This window comes from Apiotrichum porosum (assembly GCF_003942205.1).
Source record: "Apiotrichum porosum strain DSM 27194 chromosome Unknown scaffold_2, whole genome shotgun sequence".
NCBI classification, from domain to species: Eukaryota; Fungi; Basidiomycota; class Tremellomycetes; order Trichosporonales; family Trichosporonaceae; genus Apiotrichum; species Apiotrichum porosum.
Genome location: NW_021167109.1, coordinates 1,120,996 through 1,141,640, shown reverse-complemented (window position 1 = coordinate 1,141,640; position 20,645 = coordinate 1,120,996). Strand labels below are relative to the sequence as shown.

At 61.3% G+C, this 20,645-nt stretch overlaps 4 protein-coding genes and 1 non-coding gene across 5 annotated transcripts; 2 read left to right on the top strand and 3 right to left on the bottom strand.

The window, feature by feature from the left end:
* Nucleotides 1–1,428: 1,428 nt before the first annotated feature.
* Nucleotides 1,429–3,086, bottom strand: EHS24_004457 (uncharacterized protein; the record flags this gene model as incomplete). Its single annotated transcript, XM_028620033.1, has 2 exons — nt 1,429–2,910; nt 3,009–3,086. The coding sequence occupies 2 exons, from the start codon at nt 3,084–3,086 to the stop codon at nt 1,429–1,431; spliced, it is 1,560 nt and encodes a 519-aa protein (XP_028479005.1).
* Nucleotides 3,087–6,510: 3,424 nt separating this feature from the next.
* EHS24_004456 lies at nt 6,511–6,599 on the bottom strand. The gene has a single exon. It is a non-coding gene; the product is annotated as a tRNA-Lys (tRNA).
* An 880-nt stretch (nt 6,600–7,479) lies between these two features.
* On the top strand, nt 7,480–9,148 carry EHS24_004455 (uncharacterized protein; the record flags this gene model as incomplete). Its single annotated transcript, XM_028620032.1, has 2 exons — nt 7,480–7,664; nt 7,711–9,148. 2 exons carry the CDS (start codon nt 7,480–7,482, stop codon nt 9,146–9,148), a joined length of 1,623 nt encoding a protein of 540 aa, XP_028479004.1.
* A 1,131-nt stretch (nt 9,149–10,279) lies between these two features.
* On the top strand, nt 10,280–10,937 carry EHS24_004454 (uncharacterized protein; the record flags this gene model as incomplete). Its single annotated transcript, XM_028620031.1, has 3 exons — nt 10,280–10,518; nt 10,587–10,736; nt 10,820–10,937. 3 exons carry the CDS (start codon nt 10,280–10,282, stop codon nt 10,935–10,937), a joined length of 507 nt encoding a protein of 168 aa, XP_028479003.1.
* A 1,751-nt stretch (nt 10,938–12,688) lies between these two features.
* EHS24_004453 (uncharacterized protein) lies at nt 12,689–18,652 on the bottom strand (the record flags this gene model as incomplete). The annotated part of the gene is made up of 5 exons (XM_028620030.1): nt 12,689–12,718; nt 12,787–15,282; nt 15,326–18,095; nt 18,165–18,406; nt 18,461–18,652. 5 exons carry the CDS (start codon nt 18,650–18,652, stop codon nt 12,689–12,691), a joined length of 5,730 nt encoding a protein of 1,909 aa, XP_028479002.1.
* Between the last annotated feature and the right edge of the window lie 1,993 nt (nt 18,653–20,645).

The window sequence follows — 20,645 nt, the reverse complement described above, 5'->3', positions numbered from 1 at the left end:
GGCCAGACTCCGCTGTCCGTGGGTTTCATCTACCACACACAACACATTACGCACCCTTGGCCCCTCGCTGCCAGCGACCACCCGCTCCCAGGCGCCTGATACAACCTTAACTGTTGCTCAGCCGGTGTGGGTGGTGCAGCAGAAACAAGCAAAACGATGTTGACGCCATCCTGAGAAAAACTTGGGACCTCGCTGGCCGCTGGGACATCTGGACCCGACACAACAGCCTCCGACTGGACCCCCATCGATCGCACCGTGGGCCGCTTGGTTGGGTTTGCGAGGTCCCGAGATGGCAGCATTCCCCCGCACCTCGTCTTGCGCAAGCGCGCAAGCAAGTGCCTTTCGCTTCTGGTCGTGCTGGCTGGGTACGCTACTGGGTTAGTGTTCGTGCAAACCAAACCCAGTAGTAACCGACGAGCCGACACTTTGCTGTGGCCACCTGGAATGCTGCCTGCGGCCTGGACCGGGACCTGGGCCACGGTACCACGGTACACATGCTCGCTCGCTCGCTCACTCCTTGGAATGGCGTGCGGCGGAACTTGGGCGGGTGGGTTGCACTTTTACTAACTGTGCTAGCTGTACTGCACGCGTGTCGCGCGTCGCCTTGAAAGTCGCGCGACACCACCGCACCACTCACTGGCGCACCTCTAGGCCTCGTGGTGCTGCGCTAGAGGTCTCGGAGCTGCTGGGGAACAGCCGGTGTGTGCGCAATGGACGCACGCGACACGGAGGCGACGCCGGTAGCCGCCAACCCGCTAGCATCAGCATGCCATGGTTCGACGCCGGACGATCAGTTGGTCCACGCCCCATGCCACGGCAAAGTCGATTGCATTTTGCGCACTATTACCTTGTTTTATTGACCTCTGGTCGTCTGACCCTCTTGCCCTCTGGCCCTCTGGCCTTGCGTGCATGAATTGAACTGTCTTTTGTTTTTTCTCCTATCAACCAGCACCAGCCCTGTCGATACAGAGCCGCCACAAAATGTTAACCAAAATCAAGAAGGTGCATGTACAGGAGATGTGAGGTAACAAAAGATACAAGTCTGGTTCGCCCTCGAGGCAAACTGACGACATTCCAAGCGAGGGAGAGAGAGAGAGAGAGAGAGTTTGGCAACTGGGGTCGCTGAACTCGCCTCTTCTCGCGTTTCACGCACGTTGGGGTACTCCGCGGGGTAAGTTTCTACTTGGTCATATATCCGGGATAAGGTTTGTCCGCGACTGGTGTGCGCGCTCTTTCAAGGAGGCAGTTGCACCACACCGTCAAACAGAGCTTGGGGGGTACACTCGCAGAGGGTACTAAGGGGGCTGGCAGTGTGTGAGATATTGTGGATATTGTGGATGTGCGAAAAACCGGGAGGGGAGCAGTTCAACTGTCCGTTTGGGGAGGGAGTCGTCAAGACCGCCGCCGAGATGCACGGAGTGATGAGGCTTAGTTGAATGGGTTGGGTCGATCTTCAAAGGGGCTAGCCAGGCCCGGACGTTCCTCCAGCGCTAGTGGCTCGAGAGTGGGAGTCATTGCACCTGTTCCCAGGCCGCTGCTGCCGCTGCCACTGCTACGCCTGGCAGCGCCGGCCATGGCAGTCATGGCCAGGCAGGGCCTCACGCGCCGCTTGACGGAGATGGTGCCCTCACGGTCGCTGCGGTCGCTGTCGCTGTCCCAGCCGCCGCCTAGCCGGGTGGGCTGCGGTGGCACTGTGGGGTCGAATGCCCCAGCCAGTGTCGGGCCGGCCAGCGACTGCGACTGCGGGTCGTGCTCGGGTGCAGGGCGCGTTAGAGGGTACTCGCGCTGGCGTCGGTCGCGTTCGCGTCGTGACGTCGCCGAGTATGAGTGCGAGCGGAGTAGACGCGGAGACGGGTTCTCGGGCGCCGATGCACGCCGGCGAGGAGACAGCTTGGGAGTCGAGTCGTCGTCGTCCATGTCCGTGTCCGAGCCGGTCGGTGTCATGGGAGCCTCGTCGAGGGCAAGCGAGCTGGGAAAGTTGGAAACGGGGGCGCTCGCAGCCTTTCTGCAAGCCTCCTCAGCCTCAGCCTCCAGGTCCGAGGCGGTGAAGCTACGTCCTCGCGCAAGGAGAGACGGGCGACGCTCCAGGCGAATGGCACTGTTTCCTCGCTTCATGGTGGACGGGAGCTTGGGCGCCTCGGGCGACGAAGGGGTGATGGTGAGGGCGAACGGCCGAACGCAGACAGCAGGCTCGGTCATGGACGCGGCTCGCTGCAGCTTTACTTTTTCGTGCGCGGCTGAGCTTTGCAAGCGTGCCGACAGCCGCATCACACGCCCCATCTTCTCGGCTGGTGGAGCGTCATCCTCGTCCTCGAGAAAGTCCATGCTGCCAACACGTTTGATACCGGGCTTGGCCAAGCGCTCGGCGCGGGTCAGCTTGCGGTCGGCGACCTCGGCGCCAAGACGCGTCTCTGCGAGGGCCAGGGCGCCGAGCATGCGTCGCGTCTCCTCCCAGCTGTGAGGCCAGTCGCTGGTGGGTGGTAATGGCGACGTGGCCCTCGATCCACCTTCGGATGGGGCTGGGGATGGCTCGGCGCTCGCGTCATATCCGTCGGTGCTAGCACTGGTGTCATCGCCTCGGTAGCTTCCTAGCACCGCAGTCGCGAGTTGGTCGAGGATGTGTGGAGGTGGCATCGAGCCTGGGGGGAAGAGGTGTTGACGCAGTGGGCGTGACAGGAAGCCTTCAAGGACCTCGACCTCTTCCGGCACCCACTCGTCCTCGCGTGTCCTCTTGCCAGTCACCGGTGTGCCGGGGGACGGCGAGGGCGTGAGTGCGGCGATTGCAAGGGAGGCTACGTCCGGTGTACCAGGCAAGTGACGGGGGGCACGCGTGGGCGCCGAGCTGCGCGTCACTCGAGTAGTCCGGTTGCTGCTGCCACCGCCGTTCTGGATGGGGAGAGTGAGGTTGTCCTGGCGCGCGTCAGCTTGATGGTGTCTACGGCCTGATATGTAGCGCTCAGGCCTCCTCTCCCAACGCCACAGGAGCAAGATAACGTTTTGCCACTCACCACTTCGAACACTGGGGTACAAGGGCCGGGCTCCGAGCCGTTGACAGGTAGGGTGAGGTGTAGGTTGGTCGCGCGCATGGTGGATGGAGGAGTGGGGCAGGGGGATGGCGATGGAGAGGAGGATGAGGGGGACGACGAGCCGGAGCGTCGCGAGTCGGGCGTATTGGGCAATGTCGCAATGTCAAACAGTCCGACAGGGGAGTGCAATGCCAGGATCATCCAGCACACCTTGTCTTGCAGACGGGACACAACGTGATATATGTGTGCGTGTCGCGCGAGATGGCTGAGGATGAGATGTGTTGGTCGCACGAGACAAGCTTGGGGGTATGAAATTCAAGGTAAAATGAACAGAGGACGGGTCCGATGTAATTGAATAGAGATTGATCCCCTTGACGAGCCGACCGGCAGCGGCGGCGGCGGCGGCGGATGAACAGAGAGCGGATTTGGGGCGGGATGAATGAGAGGCGCCGGGCGAGTCGGATGCAGAATAGTTGAGAGAGGAGGAGGAGGAGGAGGAGGTGGTGGTGGTGATGGTTGTGTGATGGAGGGATGGTGAAGGAGAGCAACAACAACGACGACGACGACGACGAGATGTGGGGGGGAAGACGAGTGGCGTGTGCGCCCACCCAAAACCCCGGACTGGAACTGACACCACACCGTCCTCTCTCTGTCTCTGTTTGCATTCGGTCCTCGTCCTCCTCTCCTTTTGCTCATCGGGTCGGGTGCTCCTCGCCTCTCGCCTCGGACCAAACGGTGGTGGATCCTTAGATTGGGTTGCGTACGCTTGGCAACTCGTCTGCTGCTATCCTGCTGCTTTGCTCGCTCGCTCGGCATTGCAACCCCACACCCTTCTCGGCACAACGGCACAACGGCACAAGGTACCAATCTCCCCGGCGGCGTGGAGCGCAGGACAGGCCCACTGGAAGATGGATCACGGGGATGACATGCGCGCGCTATGCATCTGGCCTGCAATTGCTGGCCAGAGCAGCAGTATGCTCTTGGTATGTGGGCAGAGCCCCCCACGGTCTCTCGCCTTGCAGTCATGTCTCACGCCCACCCCAGAGGACGTCGTCGTCGCAGTACAACTGGTTGCTGCTAAGGGCACTCTCTCCATTGAGACCAGACGTCGATACCCCGGAACGCGTCCACAAGCATGGCGTCAATTCGGTGTCTCAACCTGGAAGTCTCTCAGCTCTCTGGGATCTCTGGCTGGGTGCTGTGCATGCTCATGTGCGGGTGCGCGTCGCGTCCAATTCCTATGCGAGGCCCCAGGCCCCGATAGTCGGCCTTGCGCGTGACGGACATGGACCTCGACATGCACACACTCGAAACTCATGCGCCGAGCCATGAGACCCTCCATGACGGCCCATGACGCTGTACGCTGTTGCGCTGTTGTCACCCCGTCCCCATGTCCCCATATCTCGGATTCAGGTGTGGACAACAGGGAACAATGTCGGCCATTCTGGGGGGGGGCCTCCCTTTCACCTCTGGGAGTTGCAACTGATCCAGGGAGTGGGAGGAGCATGCATCAATGGTGGGTCCAGGACGTGTCCAGGACAGGAAAGACACAGGCCACAGGCCACAGGGCCCACAGACACGACGGAGACGACGCGTCGTGAATACACCAAACTGGCTCCTCACATTCTAGCGCGCTGCCTGGCGCGCGCAGCCACCATGACGCGTCCCCATGCCATCATTACCCTTGCCTTCAACCCTGCAGCCATGCCGTACAACATTGTTGAACAAGCATCAGCTGCCGAACAGGTCCCACATGTGGATGAATATGGTCTGCTTTTATGGATCCCATCGCGTTCGTGCTAGGTGCCGACTGCCACTGGGCCACTGTTGGCTGACGTAAGCTACACAATAAGGTGATCGCCATCTCCCAAGTGACCCATATCCTACTGCACACCGCCACTCCTCTCCAGCACACACGGCCACTGACCTCCGTTGAGCGCTGGCAGAAGGTACATACATCCCAGTCATGTGATACACAGGACACCGAGTGCCCCGGATCATGTGCGGGCCTGGAGAAGACGGGAACACACCGGCGGCTGTGGGCCCAATGTCCCGGATCTGACAGCCCGTTGCTACAACGCAAGCACCACAGTGTTTTCCTGGACGCGCCCATCGATATCTCCCCGCATGGCTGCACGGCTGCACGGCCGCACTGGCACCGCGCCACTCTCCCGGCAGAACATGGGCGACCACGACGCCTTGCTAGATAAATTGCCCGCGGAGTTGGCCAACAGTCTCTGGGTGGAGTCGTGTCGCCGGAGCAGGGCCGCAGGGCCATTTTGCCTTGGCTAAGACTTGGCTACTGGGGTTATCGAACCGTATTCTTCGTGGTCGTGGCGCACGTATGTGGGCTCTGCAAAATGGGGGGCACAAAAGCGGCCCCGAGAGGGGGTTACGGATGATGTCGAGAAACCCACTCCTCCGACATGACCCCGGGCATTATCCAGAGGCCAGAGGATATTCATTTCCAGGTCGAGCAAGTGGGCTTCAAGCTGACAAGAGGTGGGCTGCGGATACAGCGGGGTCCCCCAGATCCTCCCCGGATCTCGAATGTTCTGCCATAACACTTGACGGCAGGCGCCGGCGATGCCGATGCCTTGACGTACAAGGAAAGAACAGCCCAAATGAGTTAGCCCGGTGCATCGTTGACCGTTGGCCTCGGTACGCCAGGGTCATGCGACCGGACGTTCTTGAGATGGAACAACGCCAATGACATGTGACAGACGCGACGAGACGCGTCCGCATCGAGTGGGCCACCGCATGGGTCGTCGTCCAGGACGTCAAACGATAAAAAATCACGAGCCGTGGGACCATGCCTGCAATACAATACCCGTCGTGAAGACAACGGCGGTAAGGTTGACTTTGACTAGAGTTCCCAAGCACCGAAACATGCAACATGTTAACATGCCGCGTCGTACAACGTGGTATAGAGTCTTGAGCAATGGAATGACGCGGCACGGCACGAGTTTGTTTGCCGGCATAAGTCAACACACGACGTTTGTCTGTGCCAGGTTTTGGCTGCGACTTTGCGTCTATACTTAAAAGCAGCTTTCCCACAGACACAATATGTAACAGTGCATGGCGCATCTATGCGACGCAGTGTCAGCGGAACCACCAGTGCACACGGTGGTGGCGGGAGTTGTATATCCATTGCGATATGTACAAGGACGTGACGGAAACTGGGCGGGTTGACACCACGTCTCTCTCCCCGTGACCGGCTGCAACAGTGTGTGCGTCCGCCGCCAGAACTGTGGTTGGGAAGTTGGCAAGAGAAGAGCACCTATGCAGCGCACAGCAGTCACCAAACACAAATGTCAGTGAGCGACGTGGGGGACGACCCGGTAGGTTACGCGACGTCGCCGTCAGGGTCGCCGCCACCAACCCTCCTATGCCACTCTGCACCCACCCAACCCTTCCTCTCGCACCAGCCATTGTCGTAGCCAGCAAAAGGTATGCTTTCAACGGGCTTGCACGCGCTGTAGCCAGCCTAGTATGGGGCTCGAACCCATGACATTTTGATATCTTAACACAAGGAGTAAGAGTCAAACTATCTACCGACTGATATAACCAGGCTTCGGTGAGAGGGTGGCGCTTGCTGTTGACTAACAGCGACGACCATGTTTTTCAAAACACGGCGGCTTGGAAGAGCTTCTGCGGCTGCTGGCATGAGCACTGATGCGCTGGAATGCCATCTGTCGAATCTGTTTGCTTGCATGAATGGGAGCCGGAGGACGAAGGGCAGCGAGTATCGTGACCAGTAACCACATTTGCGTCGCAAGTCTCGCACAGAAAAGCACCACAGCTCGTAGCCACTGCTGTATATATGTCTCCTCGAGGCCTATGATCCACTTACAGGCTGCATTAGATTTATACATGCCCCTCTACTCGTTGCAGTGTATCCTCGTTCTCTTCAGACTCCCCACTCGTCGCCGAGAATTAATTGTTCAAAAAAATACATGAAACACGACCAAAACTCCCCTCTGTCACATGTTACGACCTTCATAATCGATAGTGTCCACTTCACATCCCAATGGGCGAGCAGTGAGTATATGCATGGTGAAAATGTGCGGCTACCATGTAAGTCTGTCTGCATAAAGCGCCCATTGGGTGCAACGAAACCATCGCTGTACTGGTGCGTACTTGCGATCCCCACGGTCCTCAAGTGCGCCCGATGTTCTGGAACTTTGCTCATGTAGCTGCAAAGCTTTGGCCGCGACGCGTCCACCAAAGCTGTGCTGCGCTCTGGGACGGAACGGAACGATGGGTCACACTGACCTCAAAGTCAGGGCTCTGGGGACAATCAGTGTACTAACGATGAGGCGCGTCATGGCCCTCCACGCTGCCCGGTTCGGGTGGAAATCGCACGGTCAACATCGTCCAGTTATCCCCGTACCGCCACCATCTCTGTCTTCATCGATTTCACTCCCACTCCCATATTGGTCTGGACTTCGCCATGAGTCCCTTCCTGCCGAACGGTGTGAGGAACGGGCAAAATGACCCAATCACCGAGATCAGCAATCCGAGCCCGACCGCGATAGCACAAAGTCTTTCCATGAGCAGCGTCCCCGACATCTACTGGTGCGGTACGCCATGGGTCACTTTCAGCTGGACTGGAGGCAGAGGACCGCCATACCGCGTGTGAGTGTCTCTCTGTGCTGAGAGAAGTGTAAAGTTAACGCGTCAGAGAGCTTGCCTGGAAATACCAGCGCGATTTGGTCCTCAACGTTATGACCGAAGGGTACACTGGAACGGACTACACATGGGTCTTGGACAGTACGAGTGACATCGAGGGAGAGTATGACATCAAAGTCAGCGACCTTACTGGCGCGTACGTGTTCTCCAACCACTTCTGGATCTTGCCATGCCAAGCCGCCTTGGGAACGGTCACCTATGCGCCTCCGCCCACAACCGAAGCGAGTGCCACTTCAACGCAGTTGGACACTGTCATGACGACCAACTTGACATCTACTGAGTTGCCAATCGTGACGACCACGGACACGTCAAGCATTATCACGGATACGAGAAGCAGCATCACACAGACGACGTCCGCCTCTGCAGGAAGCACGACCGCGGCTGCGGCGGCTCCATCGTCCTCGACCTCTTTCGTATCCCCATCTGCCTCATCCGCACCCTCGCTTTGGTCCTCATCCACCAACAGAGCCGCCATTGGAGCCGGCGTCGCCGGAGGGGTCATGGTCATCCTCCTGTTTTGCCTCTTCGTATGGTTGTACCGCCGCCAGAGCCGCACCACACGCCGCATGTCCGTTGGCGCCACCGAGATTGACGGCGGCGTGGCGAGCGTCGCAGCCAGCCTCGCGAGCTATACCGATAACGCAGTGTACACCCCCACGCCGTTCCCTCTCCCCCGGTCGCAGCAAGCCCCACCACCCACGCCAGAGGGAGCAGGACCCGCCGCAACGCACATGCACGCCCTAGCTCCGGCGCCCACCAGCGGGCCTGCACCCGGAAAGCTGTACCCGTCTCCCGCGGTACCGTCGCCCGTGACGAGCATGGTAGCGCTGGCTCAGGAGCACGTGAACACCAGGAGCCCTGCGAACCCGTACCCCTCCCACACGGAGCACCAAGACTGCCACGACCAGTGTTTCCGCGCGTCCACGGCCTCGATGGACGCGCGCCTCTCTGCCATCGAGTTGACCTTGTTGGCCCTCTCGGCCGGCCCCTCATCGTCATCAACAGAGGGCACGGCGCCCTCGCGCGCACATGGCTCCCAGTCGCGGCCGGGCCACGCCCGCACCTCCATTTGCAGCACTGTTACCACCAGCACTGACCACCTCGATCACCTCGTGCCCACGACTCTGCCCCAGCCGCTCGCCCTCTCGCTGGCCCGGTCGCTACCCGCCCTCCTCCCGTCTCGCCCCCACCACGCCGAAGACGCCGAAGACGCGGTGCTCGCCATGGAGGGTGAGGACGTCCTCCCCCCGATGTATCGCCCCGAATGGCGGGAGCGCACCACCGCGACGGGAACCGGAACCGGAACCGGAACCGGAACGGGGACGGCGAGCACAAGCGCGACCGCGAGCCCGAACGAGGCGGGCGTGCGCACGCAAAGCCCCGGGTCGAGTGTGGAGGCTGCCTGTGGCGAGGACGTGCCCCAGGAGTAGTGCCCCAAGAGTACATAATTGTGGGAACACTGTGAATGCGTCCAGTAAAGGATGGATCGGTTGTGAGATGGACTCAGACGTCGAGATAGTACCTCAAGAGAGAGACACAATACCCCTAGTAGATTATATTTGTACGACGTCCCTTCGCGTAATTAGATGAGATGCATATGTGGCGGGCGAAGGAGAGCAGTTTAGTGACGATGTGACCAGCCCTCCTATTCTGCTGGCCTGCGATTTATACGCATAAGGAGGTGGCGTGCGGTCTGCATACAGTGGAACGTACATGAGACACGCGTATACGCTGGCTTTGGCTATGCCTGGCGATAGAAAGAAGAAAGTGGCCCGTACAGCCGTCGGATAAATTAATTCGGCAAAAACAAAACAAAAACAACAAACACACGCAAGACTGCGCTCCACCACCTATCCACCACCCGTCAAGATCGGGAAAACAAGTAAACAGGGGACACACGGTGGAAACGCGCTGCGAGAGTGTTTGTGCACCGAAATGCACAATAGCTGACACGAAAAAGCAGCGGTCTGCCGATGTGGTCGGAATCTCGGGGGTGGGGTGGCAGGTCCGTGCGCGCTGGGGATGGGGGGCGGCACGGTCCTCGAGCCTCCCAACTTCTAGCGCGTGGTACCTTTGTCTCGTCCCAGTGCGTGCTGAAAAGCACTGCAGAGATCCAGAGATCCCAGAGAGCGCATGAACCCCCTCTCCACGCGTCTGTCCATGCTGCTCGCCCCTTGCGTTTACCGGCTAGAAGAGAGGTCAGCGGGACCCGTGTTTGCGTGCGTTCAGCAGGGGAAAGGTACGACGGACAAGCATAGGCGGAGCATGACGCCCCCCCGAATTTTGCCAGGTCATGTCTCAACGCTAGGACCATTGTTTACGCTTGCCGTCATCTCTCTGCTACGCTCTGGATGGACTAGAAGGGGAGCAGCATGTCAGCAAAGTGGTGACTCTATCAAGAGACAATTGATGAGCCGTACCCGTCTGCGTAGCGACCTAGTGAACGTTGGAGAATACAGCTGCCTCGCGAGGGAATCACACGATCAACACCGTCCACTTCTCCATCGACCTCACTTCCCCACTCTCATATCGTTCTTGATCACGACATTGCGAGCGTCGACATGAGTACCTCCGTGCTGAACGCTGTCCAGTCGGCAGTGGCGAGCAGTACGACCAAGCCCGTCGCGACCGTTGGTGTGCCGGTGGCAGCCACGTCCAGCGCCGCAGCGGCGACCACGACCTCCACCACGACCACAGTGTTATCAACAGCTCTTGCCATCCACACCGTCCCCAATCTCTACTGGTGCGGTACTCCCTGGGTCGAATTCAGCTGGACAGGCGGCACGGCGCCGTACTCTGTGTGAGTGTTTGCGTGCACCCAAAAAGGGCGAGTGATTAACAGGAAAAAAATGCTAATGAATGCCACAGGTACCTTGTCCTCGGGGACGATCTCGCCTCGCTCGTGGAGACCGTGGCCAGCAACCTGAATGTCACGCAGTATACTTGGGTCGTGGACCAGACGGTCAACGACACGCAGTACGATGCCATCCAGGTCGTCGACCATCAGGGGGTGTACAGGTACTCGAACCCATTCTGGATCTATCCATGCGCCGCGGGCTCGGGAACGGTCAGCTACGCGCCTCTGACCACCTCGACGTCAGCTGCGTCGAGCACGTTGGCGATGACAAGCGCCAGCGTGACATCTACGGCGGCGTCCATCGTCCTCACAGCAGACACCTCGAGCACAGAGGTACTTGTGACGATGACAGCACCCGCTGAGAGCACCACGGCCGCCGCGACAGTGCAAGCCCCATCGACCTCGTCGTCATCAACCAACATCGCCGCCATTGCCGGCGGCGCCGGCGCCGGAGCCGTCGCGCTCCTCCTCCTCCTCATCGCATGCCTGTACACCCGCCGCCGGCGCGTCCCGCAGCGCCTGTCCAAACGCCCCTCTGAGATTGACGGCACGTTCACGACCTTTGGCGGCGCGAGCTTTGGCAGTCTGGCCAGCTTTACGGATAGCGCAGCGTACACGCCCACGCCGTTCCCCGCGCCAGCGCCTGCGCCAGCCCCGCCCACGCTACTGCCAGCAGCGACGCAGATGCCCACGCACACGCACGCACGGCCGTACCCCCGCCCCGCGGTGCCCTCGCCCGCCACTAGCATGGTCGCGCTGGCGGACCTCGCGCTGCCGTACCCGCCCACGGCGGGCCACGGCCACAGCCACAGCCTCGGGGCCCACATGCGCAACCCCTTGTACGCGTACTCGTACGACCAGTTCCTCAGCGCGCCGCCCAGCATCGCCGGCGACCCGCGCCTGTCCGCCGCCGAGTCGGCGCTGTGGGGCACAGCCACGTCCTCGACAGCGTCGACAGTGACGGTCACGGCGTCGGCGGCAGCGGGGGCGTCGGCGCCACGGTCACGGTCGCGGTCGCGGAACAGTATCGCCAAGCCGCCGCTGCCGCTGCCGCTCGATCACGCGCATGCGCACGCGCACACGCACGCGCACGCCTGCACGACTAGCGCCGACCGGACACCTCATCCCCATCCCCTCCCCACGCCCACGCCCGCGCCCGCGTCCCGCCCGATGCACGCCGAGGACGCCGAGGACGCGGCGCTCGCGCGCGCCATGGAGATGGAGGGCGAGGGCGAGGTCGAGGACATCCTCCCGCCAGTGTACCGCGCTGAATGGCGGGACCGCGCGACGACGGCGAGCGTCGTTGGTGTCGTTGGTGTCGGCGTCGGCGTCGGCGGTGCCACGAGTGCCCCGAGTGCCACGAGTCCGCGGCCGAGTGTGGAGGTGGTGGGGCCTAGTGCCGAGGGGCGTAAGTGGTGAGAAGAGAAGAGATTTGGACGTGAGCTGGATGAATTTGCAAGGGGTGTTTTGTTGCAGCGTGAGATGGGAGTCGGACGATGAGTAGAATTGTACATACACTTGTAAAACCCTCGCGTAATGATGTGACAATGTGACCGGATACTACCAGCCGAACGTCGGTACCATGGAGGTCTGAACAGGGACAGTGTGCAGTGAGCAGTGAGCGAGGGGTCATGTTATACCACCCATATGCCCACGCCACACGCCGGGCCACACAGTCGCATCCCGGGCCAACGCTAGTAAACAGCCGATGCATCGAGGTGGAGCGCAGCGGCGCCTGGCCTGCGTCATGTAGGTACGGAGCGGGAAGTGGGGTGTGGGGGGGTGGGTGTGGGTGTGTAGTGGCGTCATGCGCACACGCTATAGCTGCGTGCGCGGGAGTTACTTTAGGGTAGGGGAGAGAGAGAAAGGAAAAGAAGGAAGAGAGAGAGAGAGAGAGAGAGAGAGAAAGAAGAAAATAAAATAAAAAAGGCGTGGGCGTTCATGTTTTGGGTTTGGCCGTCGTTGTGATGATGGTTGACTGGCGCATGTGAATTATTGCAAAAAAAGGGGGCAAGTTCGTGGGTGTGTGCATGTGCGTCCGCAATGAGTATGGTACAGGTGCGATGGGGGTCGTCATCGTCGAGCCGTGCTGGCGCATTTGGCTGGTGAGACATCAGGCCATGCTGACCTTTTGGGCGTTAGGCTACAGGCGAGCTCGTCAGCAAAGTCACAAACCTCGAACCTCGACTCCTGTAGCGTTGCGCCACTCACGACATAGGTGCTGTTTCGTGCGTGCAGCCGTGCCGACGACACGGACACGCCGATCCGCGATGCCGTCGCTGGCTGTCCGTGTGCGGCGGCGCGCGCCACGAGCGGGGTGGGCGGCGAGATGATCAGGCCGCCCTTCTTGTCCGTTCCGTTGGACGTGTGTGCAGCAGCGGCGGCGGCCGCAATGGACCGGCGCGCGCTGCTGCTGCCGCCAAGAAAGGAGGAGCGTCCGTCGCGTACATCGCGTGCGTCGCGCTGGTGCTCCGGGGGCGGGGGCGGCTGGCGGCGGCGGCCGGCGAGGATCCACGGGTGCCGCATGGCGGGCTGGGGCTTGAGACGCTTGTCCGGGTCCCAAGTGAGGCATTTGGCGATGAAATCCACAAACAGCTCGTCGTTGCACTTGAGCACCGAGGCCAGCGACTTGGTGGACGGCCGGCGGCGCTTGCCCTTTGCATTGACAAAGGGGCGCGGCGCGCCGGTCGCGTCGAAGAAGAGCTTGCGGCGCGACGCCTTTTGCACAATGTAGTGGTCGGGCACGCCGAGGACCTCCATGATGCACGCCAGCTGCTCGTGCTCGTTCTCGCCAGGGAAGATTGGGTAGCCAGTGTACAGCTCGGCAAGGATACAGCCGAGAGACCACATGTCGATGGCCATGGCATAGTTCATGCCCAGGATGACCTCGGGCGAGCGGTAGAAGCGCGACTGGATGTAGGTGTAGACTTTTTCCGACTCGTGGCACGACGAGCCAAAGTCAATGACCTTGATGCCACTCTTGGCCGGGTGGCGGAGCAGAATGTTCTCGGGCTTGAGGTCACAGTGCACGATGCGGTGCGACCGCATGAGCATGAGCGACTGGAGCATCTGCGTCGTGAAGCGGCGAATGAGGACAGTCGAGAATCCACAAAACTGGTTGGCCTTGATGAGCTCGTACAGGTTGATGCTAAGCAGCTCGGTGACGATACACAGGTGGCCGCGGAAGTAGAAGTGGTCCGTCATCTTGACCATGAAGTGCTTGTCCTCGGGATCCCACTCGACAATCTGCTGCAAGATTTTCACTTCTACCAGCGCCTGGGCGTGGAAGCGCTTCTTGTTGCGGATAATCTTGACGGCGACCGACGTGCCGTTCTTGTGGTCGCGGCAGTGGACGACCTGGCCAAACGATCCTTTACCGAGCACGCCCACCACCTCGTAGCGGTAGCACAGGTGGTCGCCCTCGACCACGATATAGTCGCCGCGCTCATCGTCGTAGCCGTGGTTGTACACTTTACCGTCCGGCTGGCGTGGCCGCGATACATTGCGCGCCATGTAGTAGATAAAGTCAAAGTCGAGCACCTCTTTCCGCTCATAGTCGGACAGCGAGCCGAGGTGGCGCGTGATGAACTGGCGCTGGCTAATGGCGTCGGCAGGGTCGCAGTCCTCGGGGAAGCCCACCAGGTCGGTGAGGTTATCCTTGCGGCCCGCGTTGGACGCGGCGCGAGCCTTGCGGCGCGCGACGTATGCGCCCATCTCGGCGTCGGCGAGGGCCTCTTCGTCGTCACCGGGACTGTTCCTGCTCTCGGGACGCGACGACGACACTTCGCCAGTGGCAAGCGACGTGCGCCTCGAGCCCGGGGCGCCACCGCTGGCAGTGCCAGCGCCGCCCGACGACGACAGCGACAGGCGCGAGTTGCTGTTGGTGCTTGACGTGACCTTTGTGTGGAACGACTTTGACGACTTGATCTGTGTGACAGGAGCGGCCGGAGCGTCCTCACCGTTAGGAGTTGCAGAACCGCGACGGCTCACGCTGGGGCGGGCCTTGGCCTGTGCCGAAATGGTCATGGCCGTGGCCGACGACGGCAGCTGCGGCAACGTGCGTCGTGACGGCGTAATGGGCACGCCGCTCGAGGTAGATGCCGCTGCTGCTGCTGCGGTGTCACGCTTGCTGACGGGGAAGGCGACGGAAGCAGAAGGCGGCGCGGGGATACCAGACACACTGTGCTTGCGCGCCGAGATCGGAGCAAGCAGATGTGCGCGGTGTGCCGATGACGTCGAGCCGGTCTGGTACGACTGGCGTGTGCCAGCCGTGCCCATGCCAAACTCGCTCATCGACACATCCTGCACACTGGCGTGGGAAGGCAGACCGGCAAGGCCGCTCGAGCCCAGCACGTTGGCGCTGCGGCTGGTCGCAAGCGAGTTGGGAATGGTCGGCGGCGGCATGCTCATGTGCGCGTGCGCGGCGTGCGTGTTGGGAGTCACCACAGACGGGCGAGAGGTCATGCGAGGAATCTTGGTCGGCGTCGCCGAGGGAGGCACGCGGGAGTCAGACTTGCGCAACGACGCGGCCGACGACGTGTTGTGCAGCGTGTGCACCCCAGTGGCAACCGGCAACTTGGTCCCCTTGATAGAGTGAAGACTGCCATTGGGAGTACCACCAGCGGTCCGACTTGAAGAGCGTGTGTCGACAGACGGCTTGCGCGAAAGAGGAGTAACAAGACCATGGTCGCCACCAGAAGACAAGGTCTGGGCAATGTTAGCGTATATTACGATGCTTCTTCTCTCTTACCATGCCACGAGCACGACCACCAGCGCGGCCAATGGAGCCCGTCTTGGTGGGCTTGAGGGCCTCGAGCTTGGCAGCAGGCTCGGCTTGCCTGGCGCTAAAGTCCTTTTCGACAATGTTCGGTGACAGCTGCTGGGAGATGCCGCGCCTGGAGCCACTGGGTCGAAGCATGGCAGGAATGTGCATCCCCAGCATCGACTTGCGGGTCCCCGAGGGGGTACGCTGCGACGTCGAGGCAGGCGGCGCTCCGAATGTGTTGGCCGAGTAGGACGACGACGACGAGGTCGGCGCTGCCTGCACCGAAAAGCGCGGCGTCGGCGCGTCTGGTGGTGACGTGAGCTTGTGGGCCAGCGACACGGACGATGACGAGGCACGGCGGAAAAAGGGAATCGCAGATGGCGTCAGGCGCTTGGACCCAGTGCGCTGGGCCGCCGGTGGTGCGAGGTTGGTGGCTGGCGCAATGGGCGTGACGCTGTGATTCGAGCGCGTGTCCATTGACATGTCCGTCGACTCGCGGGATGGAACCTGCTGCAGGGTGGGCGCGCGGGGCGAAGCCAGCTCGACGCGCTCCATTTCCGACCACGATGTCTGGGGGCTAGCCGGCGAGTCGTACAGCTCCTGCTGCACAGAGGGAGGAGACAGGTTGGAAGTGGGGGAAATCGACGGCTCCTTGTCTGGACGGTGGAGCTTGTTCAGGTTTAACGCCGACGAAAAGGACCACTTCTTGCTCATGCTGCGCGTACGAGACGTCGTCGCCTCGGGAAGCGGGTATGCAGGGGCGAGAGAGTTGCTGCTGGACATTTCCGGCGACGTCTTCTGGGGCGTCGGGAAGGCGAGCGCAGGCGGTGGCACAGGCGCATGTGGCTGCTGCTGCTGAGGCTGTTCGTCCTCGAGAGCGAGCGGGACATACTGCATGGGCTGCGGAGGCATACCCGTGTTGGTCATTGTCGCGAGGCCTTGACGCATAGACTGGTAGCCCCGAGGAAGGGGCGGAACGGGCGGAACATAGCCCTCTGCGGTGTCGTCCAAGATGCCCTCCACCGACGACAGGTCGCTCTGCACGCTTGGGCGCCGCGCTGCCTTTTCGGCTCGTATATCGCGCGTAGTGCTTGGCGGCGTCGTTGCGGATGTCCCGTGCGAGTGAGAGTCACGGGACGTTGGCGTCCCGACGAGACTCGGCGACGACTCCTGCGCCTTTTCAAACGTCAATGGGGGCACCTCGCTGCCATGCAGCGACGCGCCGCGAGAGGCACGGCTGCGGGTAGACGAGACGGTGCCGGACAAGTCGCCATGGCTGACTTCGACCCAGTTGTTGAGGGGCGACTCCTTGTCGCGGCTCACACTTGAGAAGCTAGACTTGCCAGTGAGTCTCCGAACGGTATCGGGAGGCGTGGTCGGGCGAGTCTGCTTGGGTGTGGAGGATGGACCGCCGCCGCTGCTGCTGCCCGGAGCCGACTTTTTGTTTGGTGTGCCGCCGAGCCCGTCGAGTTTGCGGAGCGCTTCAGCGGTTGCTGCAACCTCTCCAGCCTTCATGGACTGCGACCGCGACCGCGAACGCAACGATTCTGAGCGACCAATGGTGGCACCCTTGAGGCCATGCGCTGACACGGAACCGGGGGGTGTCCGGACGGTGGACAGATTGTTGCCAGAGGATGAACCGCGGAGGAACTGGTTGATCGACGCCGTCGAGGGGCTGGGCGGCAGGTGGGAGAAGTCCTTGGGTGCAATATGCCGAAGAATCTCGTGGTGGGGCGCACTGGGACTGGTGGGGACACGACGCTTGGACGACGACGAGCCTTCTCGGTCCTTGGAGCCACTGGGAGGAGTCTTTCTTGCCTCGCGTGCAAACGTCTGCGAGTCTGCCGAGGTGGGTGGTGACAAGTGGTTTGTGCTGTTGGCCACAGGCAAAGGCGGCAGGTCGACCATTTGCGGCACAGGAATGCCTGCTGCCGCAGCCTGAGCCTGCTGGCGTGACGCCCTGCGGGCGTAAATGCGTTCACGCGCACTGCCCGGCGACGGCAGGGTAGCGACAGCGCCAGCGCCAGCGGCGGCGCCGGTGATGGACCCAGCGCTGAGGTCGGGGTCGGCTTTGGGAGGGAGCGGGGGAGCAGCGTCATCGTAAAAGTAGTCGGCGGCCGAGTAGCTCTTCGGCGCAGGCGGGGCTGATGCACGGTTGCTCAGGTTGCGGGCCGAGGACGTGGTGATCTGCTGTGGCTCGGGCATGTTGAGTGTCGCCGCAAGCTGTCCCGGTTCCAAGTGTGAGTCAAACGAAAAGTCGCCTAGCGATGACAGCGAAAGAAGCGAGTCCAAGGCATTGAGGCCCTGCTGTGTCGAGTGTTGTGGTTGTGGGCGCTGAGGAGACTCGTGGGACACGGAGCGGTGTCGCACACGCTCCCGGCGGGGGCTCTCCTCGGATACGCGGTCGAGGACGTTGACACCGACGGTGCCGACACCGAGGCCGATGGGAGGCTCAGGCTTGGTGGGGCCTCCCCAGCCTTGTGGACGACTAGGCGCCGAGCCGACCAACATGGTGTGGTCAAAGGGTGGCGGCACGGGCGGGTTGAGTGCAAAGTCGTTGGGCATACTGGGTGTCCTCAGGTGACGAGACTCGGTAGCGCCCCAGCGTGGGGTAGCGAGCTCGCCCACCCCTACGAGACCGCGGCGGTCAATGTTGGATGGGTCAAAGTAGTCGGGAGTGCTGGGGGTGACAGACGTCGAGTACCTGTCGCCTGGCGATACGCCACCACCGGCACCAAGGTAGTAAGAGTCAATGCTGTAGGAAAAAAGAGAAAGGGGCACACTGTCAGCGCGCACGAAACCGAGACACGTCTGTTGTACCCACGAAACGCGATCGCCATTGACTCCTGACGAGCTGGCGACTGAGACGCGCTGATCCACTAGTGAAGCACGTTGGTCGTCTGGGTTGCTGCCGCCAAACGCCGACAATGGGACGGCCAGAGGCATCGCGGGCGACGTTGACATGCGGGACTCGGCGTAGGTGGGGAACGGAATGGTCGTCTCTGTATGTTGCTGCTCTGGGGGCGGGGCAAGCTGCTCCTCGTCGGGCGCACCGGGAACGCTGTACTGCAGAATTGTTTTAGTACACACGCGCGGATTCGGTTCTGCTGCTGTACTCACTTGTTCATGGCGTACTTGTGCTTGGTCCCAGTCGTGGTTTGTGACGACGGCTCGGGGTGGTGGTACCATTGACTTGTGTCGTTCGACGACGCGGGTACCCAAGGTACCCAAGTCGAGAGCAGCTGGTACGGGGACGCGACGCTTGGCCGCGAGCGACGTCATGGACTGTGAGCTGGGCATGGGTTCGTACATGATGTTGTACGAGCCATAGTCCTGGTACGATGTGGTGGTGGTGTTTGTGGTGGTTGTATTGTTGTTGTACGAGCCGTTGAAGTCTGCTGTCGATGCCGAGGTCTGGAGCGAGTATGGGTCCGGGCCCCGGCTCTGGCGTGGAGGGCGAGGAGGAGCCGCAGACCCGTACGAGGACGACGACGATGGTCCTGTCCATGCCGAGGACAAGCCGCCACCGTTGCTGACCATCTGGTCGTTCTCGCTGACTGCATCTTCGAAGCGGCCTGGCGAGGCTGTAGCAGATGGATGTGCTGGGTCCGCGTAACGAGAGGGCCACGACGAGGCAGGCATGCTGTTGTGCGACGACGCAGCTGTGCCGGCGCCCCGAGCGTGGTAAGACATTGCGGGGTGGGGTGGGGAGAGCAGGCGATTACTGCGAGTCCGTCATGGGGGGGATGGGGGGATGGGGGAGATGGAGGGGGATGCTGGCGAGGGGATGTGAGTGGACTGCTGCTGTATTGTTGTTGTGTGTGTGGGTATATGGGTTGTGATGAGGAGGGGAGAGAGGGGGGACAGGCATGGGATGGGAGAGGGGCAGTTGGCAACCGAATAGCGCGCGCGCGGGGTTGTGGTCGCGACGGACGGGGGTTTTGGTGGGTAATGGGCGTGGAGACGGAGCGGAGGAAGGAGTGGGTGCTTACCTGTATGGGGAGGGAGAGGAGGAGGTGGTGGGGAGCACAAGATACGAGGTGGTGAGCAGCGGTGGTGTGTGTGTGATGTGATGTGGGTGGGTTTGAATGGAGGATAGGACAGAGAGGGCGTGTGCGTGCCGGCCGTTGGCTAGATCAGAGCAGACGAGACGAGACTGATCGGGGCGCGTCGCGGCGTAGGCGGCCGTGGGCGTGGAGGGTGTGTTGGGGGTTGGGTGATGGGAACGGGGGGAGGGGGAGGAAGGGGGTCGTTAAAGGTGTGTGTGGTGGGTGTAGGCGCGAGAGACGGGGGTCGATGAGGATGAGGATGGGGGGCCAGTGTTGTTGGTTGCAGTAGCAGCAACAAGGAAGTGAACGAGAGCTTGTTGCAGCAGCAGCAGCAGCCGTCTGTCAGTCCGTCCGTTGTGTGTGAGCTGTCGTTTAGGTGTGAATGGGCCGGCTGGCTGGCTGGGCTGGCTGGACTGGCCCACGGCTTGGCTCTCTCTCTGGCTGGCGGCACCAGAAAGCGGGCGAGAGACACAGGGTGGGTGCGTGCCTGGGGGCATGCCGTGTGCGTGCGTTGCGTGCGTGCCACATGCCACAGCCAAAATGCACAGCCAGACGAGACGACACTACAGCTCTCGCTCTCTGTCCTGATATCTCTCTCCTGGCTGCACACGCGCTCCTTTACCCTGGCTGCTCGACCACCAGCGGCAGCGGCGGCGGCGGCGGCGCGCATTCATATCAAACCCCCCCCCCCCCCCACCCAAAACGCCACAGGAGAGGGAAAGAAAGAAAGAAAGAAAACAGCAAAAAAGAAACAGACGCGTCCAAACCACCACCACCACCACCCACCACGGCCACTACCCGCGCGCGCCATGGCTGATGCATGCCAACCACATCCCCAGTCCACAATCCCTCATTAGTCCATTCCACCGTGGCTGCAGCTGCCCGTACGGCCTAACAAGGCCAGCCAGCTGCCAGGTATCACACACACGTGCATTTGGAGCTGCGGTCCCCCCTGGAACCCTATTCAGACCCCCATTAGACACAACACAATACAATGTACACAATTGGCACAGGTCTGAAACAAATAAAACTATACACGTAATGCCACGTGGTCAATGTCGTGTCAATAAACAATCTTATCACCCATTTATTTGTTTACGTAACACAAATATCCCAGTGGACCTCACCCTGTCTCTGCTGAACACAACAACAACGAGCGACACTGGCGCTGCTGATAGAAACACCTTCCCCCGCCTCTCCATCCCCATCCAACACACCCAACACATCCCCCATCGTCCTGCACCCCGCCACTCAAC